We start from the raw sequence: 9981 nt of genomic DNA on the forward strand, positions 1-9981 counted from the left end.
AAAAAAAAAAAAAAAAAAAAGCTACATTTCTGAGTAGCTACCTTAGGGAGTAAAATGTGGCTGTCATTGGGCAAGTGGACTTTTTACTCAGCTAGTTCAAGTGTGGGTTTCTTGAGTACCTTTCCTACGGTATCACTGCTCAGTGCTGTGGGTGAGGCCAGCTGAAGAGGTGAGATGGTTCTGATCCATGAAGCTGTCTCACATTCTCCTATTGGAGGTAAACGAATCTCATGAAATGGTTATATACTAGATGAGCATATATGTATAAATAGCAGAGCAAGTAAGTATACGAGTACAGGTCATCACATAGCACGTGGGCCCTAGTAGATTGGGTAGAGCCTGATTGAAGAGGACCTCATAAGGGGAAGACAATAGAGTCATACTCTATTTTGTAAGCAGTGGGAAGCCACTACAGATTTTTGAGCTGGGGATCCATTAGATATAAAGATATTTTAAGCACATTTAGTTTGGTGGTGGTACCTGGGATGGTTGGGAGGGAGGGTGGCTGTTGCAGTAGTCTCAGGAGTATACCGAGAAGTTATTACCAGATTTGTATTTAAGACAAATTCCTGAAGGTGGAATTGCTTCATCAAAGGGCTTGCAATTAAGCTTTTTGAAACATGTTACTAAATTTCCCTACTTCAAGAGATCTTCCTTCTTGGGCATGTTGAAATTTAAATGATGTTAGAAGATATATATGAAATGGTGATGTGTTTTTTACATTAAAATTTTTTTTTCTTTTAAGGTTGTAGAGGGAATGCCTCTTATTGATGGAAGAAGACTCAAGTACAGATTAAATGGTAACTCTTTTTGGTTTTAGAATTCTTATGTAAATAACAGCTACCTCTTTTCTGTGTTTGCCTGTTTATTCAAATGTGATTTGAGCACTCACTTGGAGCTCTTTAGGCAAAACTATTTCTGTAGCCAAAAGAAAGAATGGGTAGTCCACTGAGCCTCTCTCTGTGTTGGTTGGTGGCAGCAGGATTGGCTGGGGACAAGAGCTCCTCCCTTGGAGCCTGTCGTGGTGCTTTTCAACTTGGCAGTGCCTGCGTGTTCCTTCACAGCCCCTGCACGTCCCTGGCCCCTGCCCCTGCGTGTCCCCGCTCACGGCCCCTGCCTGCCCCCGGGCTTTTGTGTTGTGGCCTCTGCTCCAAGGGTGGGGTCTTGAAGTCTAGGGTTCTGGATGGTAGAATGTGACTAGAATCTTGAAACCATTATTGACAAGTTAGTTCAAGTATAACTATTTATAACTATAGCTACCAAGTTTACCCCATCATGAGGTAATAGCATTAGCCTTTAAAATGTGTACTTGGCCCAGCTCTGTTAACAATTAGTTACTTGACTTTGCCCCTGAGAGTTTACATTATGTAAATTTTGAGGTTCTTTCCAGTTTTTTAACAGTTAGTGAATTTCTGTGTACATCTTTTCAGTTTTCCCTTAATTAAAAGCAGATAATGACCATTTGAACTGAAAAATAGTAATTTAAGTAACTTAAAATACTTGAAAAATTATATAAGAGATATAGTATCTGTATTGAAGATTATACTTGGGGCATTGCTTATTTGCATATGTGCATGTATTTAACCTGAATAATGAAACTAAGACTGTAAAGGTAACATTGCATTGTTCTGTAATGGTATTAAGTCTCATGTGAGCCCTGGGTTAATGTTAATCCTTCCTCCCTTTTTTTTTTTTTTTGTTCTGAAGGATTCTATGCTTTTATCCTGACATCTGCAGTCGTCGGAACATCTCTCTTCTGGGGCGTAGAGCTTTCTTACGTGTACAGTCATTTTCTGCAGTTTGCACTTGCAGCCACTGTCTTTGCAGTGGTCTTGAGTGTTTATCTCTATGCACGTTCTTTGAAAGCACCCAGGAGTGAACTGTCGCCCGTCAGCTCTGGTAAGCAGTGGTAAATCGCACGTTGGATGAGTGTATCCCGGAGCCCTCCAGCAGTCATTTCTAGACTTGAGTAGATTGCTTTTTTCCTAACTTCATTTATGGGACATGAAGAGAAATAAGAAAAACTAAAAAGATGAAGAAAAAAGTTAAAGAAAAATGAATTTAAAGGAAGAAAATATTTTTGATTTTTCCTTCATACTTTCCTGTTCATTTCTGTTCCTTTTTCAGTCACTTAATGACAGTAAGACATTTAGTAAACTTTATAGGCATGACGATTTATGACAAATAGTATTTTTTTGTCCAAAATAGTGAACACCCTTTAAAATACAAAAGCAAAACAAATTGGTTGATTCTGACCTAAAGTATTTAAACATTTAAAAAAAGTAGTTACTTTAAAAAACTATGAGTGTAAAATTAAACAAGACTCCAGTTCCCTTAAAATTTGGGGGATCTAGGCCTCTGGACCCCTAAAGGATATAGCAGCTGCCTTTCAGCTGGGGTGGGCACCCCTTGACTCCCTTAGTCTGTGCTGTTCCCTCTCACCTCCCACCAGCAGTGAGTGCCCTGAGGCCCTCGTAGGCAGTTGGATTGTGAACCATGGACAGTAGGCAACAGTGCAGTTTTAAAGCCTCATTACTGGGTTTGGAACGCTGTTTGGGTAAAAACTTTTCCCTTCTCAGGAAATGCTGTCTATGATTTCTTCATTGGCCGTGAATTAAATCCTCGAATTGGTACTTTTGATCTCAAATACTTTTGTGAATTGCGCCCCGGATTGATTGGATGGGTATGTCTTTTTTTTTTTTTTTTTTTAATTTCAATTCAGTAGTTCAAATTAATCTCTGGGAAGAAATGTAGACAATTTAAAAATAAAGCAGTGGAAGGTATATTTTTAGGGATAATAGTAGCTTTCCATAAATCTGTTTAATACAAAATATTTTCTTATTGTAAATATTTTCCAGAGGTTTAAGATGTCCTGTTATAGGTTATAAAAAATGAAAGAGTTTTTCCTGGTTTTATTTTTATTATATCAGTTTATATTTATGTAGGAAAGTGAAATTGTGGATGAAATAATGTAAGAAAAAATGTATTTTCCTTTTCTTTTTAAAAAATCTTATTTTTACCTAATTTTAGACTGCAGGAGAGTTATAAAAATAGAGCATAGAGTTTCCTTACATCCCTCATCCTGCTTCATAAGATGTTAACATCTGACATAACCATAGTATTAATACAATGATCAAGAACAACAAATTAACATTGCTACAGTGTTAACTAAATCCATAGACTTGGAGTTTCACCAGTTTTTCCACTATTGTCCTGTTTCTATTCCACAATCCTCTATAGGATCGTACCATGCATTTAATTATTTCTTCTTAGTCTCCTCTAGTCTGTTAGAGTTGTTTAGTCTTTCTTTGTCTATCATGACCTTGACATTTTTTGAAGAGTACTGGTCAGTGTGTCCCTCAGTTTGGGTGAGTCCGCTGTTTTCCTGTGATTGGAGTGAGGCTGTGCACTTGTGGCAAGAATACCACAGAAATGACGTGCATCCTTCTCAGGACGTCGGATCCAGGGGTTCACGGTGTCAAGATGTCTTATTCTTGGTGGTGCGTCCGTGTTAAAGTGGCGTCTGCCAGGTTTCTCAGCCGTGAAGTTCCTGCTTTCCCTTTGTAATCTCACATCTCTAGGGAGGTACTCGGAGCCTACTCTCTCCTTTTATTTCAGGTGGTTATCAACTTGGTGATGCTTCTGGCCGAAATGAAAGTACAGGGACGTACAGCTCCATCCGTGGCCATGATTTTGGTTAACAGTTTCCAGCTCCTATACGTGGTGGATGCTCTCTGGAATGAGGTAATTCATTTTAAGAGCCAAGGCCTTGGAGTCAGCCAGTCTTGAGTGTGGGTGAGTGACGTGACCTCTCAGAGTCTCAGCTTCTTCACACCAAGCGAGGGGGATACAGCCTGCCCCCAAGGCCTGCTGTGAGGAGGACAGAGATGCCAGTCTGTGCGGGGCATGCAGCTGAGCAGTGAGCACTGACAGGTGGGAAGTTTCTAGGCATTTGGTAGTGCTTCTGTGTGTATCAGCAGCTCTTTTATTTAAAACTAATATTCTAAATATGTAAGATCGGTGGATCTTGGTTTTATTTTTGTGAGTGGTGACCAATTCATATAAATAAAATTTAATTCCTTATTATGGCACATGAAAGTGAGTAGATTATCATCAAATGAGGATGGTGTTTTTTGGATTGTCGAGAGGCAGCTAGTTCTTAAATAATGGGGGAGATCTTTTATTGTTAGTGTTTCAAAATCCAAAGAGTAGCTCTCATTAGATGAATATAAAATCAGAAATCAAGATATGCTGAGGAAACCAGTTTAACTAGAGCTAAGTTTCCAACTCATGGCTTTTCTCATATATTGGTAAGTTGTTAATGTTTCTACTACTTGAAGACTGGTAAATGTTTTGTTTATTTTCTCTGCCTCAACTAAACATACTTTTAAAAGCCACTTCTTCTTCAAGCCTGTTTTACAACTATTTTATCATATTTACTGTTATCTCTGTAATCATCTCCAAATTCCAAATCCAGTTTTCTTTGAATTTTAAAAACCAAATTGGCAACTCTGCATCACAGTGTTCCAAAACAAGTTTTTATGGTGGTCTGTTGAGACAGCCTGTTGACATTTTGAGAGAAGGCCCCTTTCCTTTGAATCTGAGGCATTTTTAAAAAACTGTATTATTTGATCATTTTCTCTCCCGTGCCCCACCAGGCTGGTCTTCAATTTTGGTCTTCTGTGCAAAACCACAGAGAATATTTAGTCAGAATAACTTTCAAAGTTTGATATTGATATTTCGGTGATCTTCCTGTTCTTTAGGAGAATTAGGACCTCTTTGGGGTAAACAAACATCAATTTTGAGTAGCTGGGTTAGTGTTATCTGTTGATCATAGGTTCTTGTTGTGTTCCTGGCTCAGAGCTTGGCAGCTGTGGTGAGAACATCTGATATCGAAGTCCTTTAGAAATTCCCCATCTACCCAAAATTAAACATGCTTTTGAAATTAAAAACCAACTCTTTTGTAAATGCACTTAGTAGGCTTATCTGCTGTTACATAATAAATGGCTCCTGAGGAGCATGTAGATTACATTTTGCAAGTCAAATGATATTTCACTGTTACTTTATCACCTCAGAGACTTTTTTTAAACCTTTTCTTCAGTAGCTTTCCAGTCATCAGTGATTATTCCTTCTGGTTTCTTCCTTTTAGCTTTCTTTCATGTGGTAGTCAAGTTCATATTTTGTATAGATTTAGCCAAACATTGACTTCTGTTAACAGAAAATGTTTGCATCTCAAGGCAATATTAACATAGCCACACAGATAGAGGATTGGAGTTGGGAAGTTTTTTGTCTATTCAGTATCTCAACCATATTATAATAAGCTTTTTGAGGAAGAGATTTGATTTTATGATTTTTTTTTATCATCTGGCATGCCACTGGGCAGTTTAGTAGATGCTGAATAACTTTCTTGTTAGGTCCTGTGGTAGAAATTTCCTCTGTATTGAAGAATGTGCTATACCTTAAGAAAGCTGAGAATGCCAGTTTAACTAGGAATGGCCCTTCCTCTGAGCCTGACCTGCAAATACCCTGAGGCTTCAGGAGCTGGGTGGGGCTGAGGGACCTACCCCTACTTGGCACCAAATTCGGACACTTTGTCCCTTCTCACTGCCCCCTGCCATTGCTGTTACCTCTGCTTCTCTTTCACCTGCTCCTGTCTTTTTATCACTTTTGACCTGTTTTGGACCAGGAATTCAGATCACAGGTTTTAAGAGTTTATGTGCATAAGAATAAGCACTCTAAGGAACAGAAAGTTCTCATTCTGCGTGTTCTCATTCATGTGTGGAAGCTAAAAAAAAGTTGGTCTCAGAAGAAAAAATATAACAGGATACTAGAGGCTGGGGAGGCTGGGAAGGTTGGGAGAGGGGGAGGGGTATGCTAATTATCCTGATCTGATCACTGTACATTGTATGTATTGCAGCATCACTATGTGCCCTAAATATGTATAATTTTCCTGTGTCAATATATAAAATTAGGAAAAAAGCGAATAAGGTACTCTGTTGTCTAAGGAGTGTGAGCCTAAGGGCCTAGGTTTTGTGACATCGGTTTTTCTGTTCTCTGTTTTCTGTTACATGTGGCATCTGATTTTCTGTTCTTTGTGACAGCTGGTTTTCTGTTCCATGCTCTTATTTGCTTTCTTTCTGGAAAAAAAGTACTCTTTGGAGGTACTGATCTTTTTCTTTACCTAGAACTTTGATTCTTTAACAGAGCTTATACGAGCTAATTTTTCTACATCAGTGGTATATGCTGAAGTCAGAGGCAATTTAGAGACTCCCTCAGGGCCAGGTCTTATGAGCTTTGACCATCGTGGTATCCCCATGTTCCAGAGCCTGGCCTACAGATGTCCAGGTGCAGAGGTGATTGGCTTATGCTAACCAGATCACAAGAGGGTAATGCACTTTTGTTAATTTACACGAGAAGTGAAGCAGTTTACCATGTTGCCAGGTAGCTTATTTTCTTCCGTGGAAAATCTACATGAAAAGCCAGAGTATGATCAGAAATTAGGTTGGTGCACATGGAATTAAAACAAAGGGAGTTGGAGATCTTATTCCTTCAGGAAACATATTTTGAACACTTTTCCCATGGCAGGCAGTATGCTGGGGTCACAAAGGTGAAAACACATGGTCCCTATCTTTCAGAGGCGTTTAGTCCAGTGGAGAGAGACACAGTTTCTGTGACCTGCTGCTGGGTGCTGGCATCTGACAAGTGCCCAGGTCCGAGGGGGAAGGGCTCACGCTGAGGTTGGAGGGGATGCCGGGCAGAGGGAGGCACCGGCAAAGCAGGGAGGTGTGAGGCATGTTGGAGATCTGTTCTCTTGGGTGCATGGGGTGAGAGGCTGGAGTGACAGGAGAATGTGACGGCAGATGACCTAGTGTGATATACAGGCCAGGGGAACCAGATCTCCCCCTTTAAAAAAAAAAAATTGTTGGTTGGTGACCTGTCCCTAGCCCTTGTACATTTGCTTCTAAACTAGTGCTTTATTTGAATACTTTAAAAATAGAAACTTTTTCTCCCTTTCCCCCATCATCTATCTTTACAGGAAGCGTTGTTGACGACCATGGACATCATCCACGATGGCTTTGGATTCATGCTGGCCTTTGGAGACTTAGTGTGGGTTCCGTTTATCTACAGCTTCCAAGCCTTTTACTTGGTCAATCACCCAAATGAAGTGTCTTGGCCAGTGGCTTCACTAATAATTGTTCTGAAACGTGAGTATGAATTTTGGTCTCTGTGTATGAAATATTATGTACTGAGTCTGTCGTGCTCTGGTGCCTACATATTTGTAACTTGTCATTTTCAGTGGTCATAATTAGCTCAAGTTGGGTAGTTCATACTTGGGTTCCTCAGTAGTTCTCTAAACAGATTATTTTAAACAAACCATCTTGTTTTTAAATTTAATAAATTTAAATTAATAAATTGTTTTAGTACTGGTTCATCTTTTCTATTGAGTGCCTGCTTTGTCTGGTAGGCATCTTACAAAGGAGGAGGACTGGTGTTGCCTTCATAGAGCTCACTCGTGCTGTGAGTGGCGTGAGGAGTGGGTGCTGACGAGGGCGACCGAGATGGTGGGAGTTTAAGGTAGAGAGAGAACTTCTCTCTGGGGAATGTCGGTGTAAACTTATCAGAGGATATGGTGTTTGGTCTGAGTTTTAGTGGGTAAAAATGGGATGGGGAGATACATAAGTCAGGCACAGGGAACAACTCAGCAAGGGTGAGTGGGACATGGAAAATGAGGTTGGAAGAGAGTGAGGAGTCCAGTTTGGCTGCAGCAAAAGTCAATGAGGGTCATTTGCGGATTTTGCTTCAGGATGATTTTTCTTTATCCTTTTGTTATTACACTGTTTATTAAACACCACCAGAGGCCGGGTAGGGAAAATTAGCATTGAACTTCACATACACCTACTTTTGCTTTACTAATTAGTATCTGTAGTAGAAGAAGAAATTCAAATCACTGGTTAAAATTAAGATTTAGTTTCACCACTGGTTAGATTATCCGTGTCAACCATGCTCATGTGTTATTCAAGACAGTGTAATTTACAGTTCAGCTAAAAGTTGGAGCGTCTTAGTCCGTTTTGTGCTGCTCAAATAATACCTGAGACTGAGTAATTTGTGATGACCAGAAATCTATTTGGCTCATGGACCTGGAGGCTGGGAAGGCCACGAGCATGGCAGCATCTCATGCAGAAGGCAGAAGGGCAAGAGAGGGCGAGAGGGACAGAGAGCAAGAGGGAGCCAAACTCGTTTTTGTAACAAACCCACTTTCGAGATAACAAACCCACTCCTGTGATAGGGACATTAATCCATTCTCTTAGAGGTCCCACCTCTCAACACTGTTGCGTTGGGGATTAAGTTTCCAACACATGCACTTTGGGGGACACATTCAAACCACAGCAGGGAGTGGAGTTATTTATTACTTTACTGATGACTGACAATATAATAGTTACTAGTCAGTGATATATATGTCAGGGCTTGTTGATTTTGACATTTTGGAATTTGAATAAAGTTACAACCTTACAGGCTTGCAGTGGGACTCAGCGTATATTTAAAGTACGAGATGTTCTGTACTGCTTCTAAGCTTGATTAATTCTAAGTTCGATTAATCAAGTATTGTGCCATGGCCAGTAGGTATCATAAATAGCAGATGAGATGAATAGCCTGTAACTTGTATTATACTGAGCTCTAGTATTCATTTTTATTGTATTGTGGGCTGCATTCCATTTTATTTTTTTCACGGATGTAACTACGTTTCTTAGTTTTGCCTTCAAGGTATTCCCTAGGTGGATGGTGGAAGTAGTATGATAGTGAGATTTCAGAAGAGTTATTATCATCTTTTTACATTCTAGAATTGAGAGTTTTTGAATTTGAATTTGAGAGTTTAAGAATTTGGGAATTTCTTCAGGGTACAGAAATAATTTCTAAGAGAAATTACAGATGCCGTTAAGTATTGGATTGTCTCTAAATTATTCACATACAAAAATATTTTTAAATTACAGTTTGTGGATATGTAATCTTCCGATGTGCAAATTCTCAGAAACATGCATTCCGGAAAAATCCCAGTGATCCAAAGCTTGCACGTAAGTATCGATTTATATTTATGTTAATATAGTATATGAAAATTTTGTCTCTTGGTTTAGAGGTTATTAAAAACGTGTTTTTATTTTTATATAGATTTAAAAATCATTCATACTTCAACGGGAAAAAGTCTTCTGGTTTCTGGATGGTGGGGCTTTGTTCGCCACCCCAATTACTTGGGTGATCTCGTCATGGCTGTGGCGTGGTCCCTCCCGTGTGGTAAGCATTTCAAGAGAGTGCTAATTTCCTTCAGCCACCTGAAAGGTGTGTGTGTGCGTCCTTTGTTGGGACCGTGTGGGCAGGTCACTGTGAGTCTTCCTGTTGCCCTGCTGTAGATTGGGGTTGGCTACTGTGTAGCGAAAATAATAATATCTAATACTGTTTACTATTGTCACCCACAGGTTTTAATCACATTCTGCCTTATTTCTATGTGATTTATTTCACCATGTTGCTTGTGCACCGAGAAGCCCGTGATGAGCACCACTGTAAGAAGAAGTACGGCGTGGCTTGGGAAAAGTACTGTCAGCGTGTGCCCTACCGTATCTTTCCATATGTCTATTGATTCTGGTCTGGCATATTTTTAAAATACTCCTATCGTTCTGGCCACCATTTGCGAAAACAAGAAAAACATCCAAAACTAAATTTCTTTTGTGCACTGACGGGATCTGTAAATTTTTTTTCTTTTTGAGTCAGGACTAGAGAGCCAAGTAGTAGATTTTTTAATATAGCCATGTTTATTTTTATTAAATTATAATTAACATAAGGAAAAATACAAATAAGGATGTTAGATTTGCATTTTAAGAGGAAATTTTGTCTTTAAAAATCTGAAAACAGAAAAGTCTTATAAATGCACTGTAAAGAATACTGTTGATGTGTATGGCTTTTGATTACTTTTCAAATTTTGATTTTTTT

At 39.3% G+C, this 9981-nt stretch overlaps 1 protein-coding gene across 1 annotated transcript in view; it reads left to right on the forward strand.

Annotated features, from left to right (window-relative positions):
- Window positions 1–9981, forward strand: part of LBR (lamin B receptor) — a 21960-nt gene extending 11979 nt beyond the window's left edge. Inside the window, exons 7-14 of the mRNA XM_012644067.1 lie at window positions 746–800; window positions 1708–1899; window positions 2580–2683; window positions 3619–3744; window positions 7037–7205; window positions 8991–9071; window positions 9166–9288; window positions 9471–9981. Coding sequence (XP_012499521.1) covers window positions 746–800; window positions 1708–1899; window positions 2580–2683; window positions 3619–3744; window positions 7037–7205; window positions 8991–9071; window positions 9166–9288; window positions 9471–9631 — 1011 coding nt within the window. The 3' untranslated portion in view covers window positions 9632–9981. The remainder of the gene's footprint in view (window positions 1–745; window positions 801–1707; window positions 1900–2579; window positions 2684–3618; window positions 3745–7036; window positions 7206–8990; window positions 9072–9165; window positions 9289–9470) is intronic.

Source organism: Propithecus coquereli, unplaced genomic scaffold (genome assembly GCF_000956105.1).
Source record: "Propithecus coquereli isolate 6110/MARCELLA unplaced genomic scaffold, Pcoq_1.0 Scaffold205, whole genome shotgun sequence".
Classification (NCBI taxonomy): domain Eukaryota; kingdom Metazoa; phylum Chordata; class Mammalia; order Primates; family Indriidae; genus Propithecus; species Propithecus coquereli.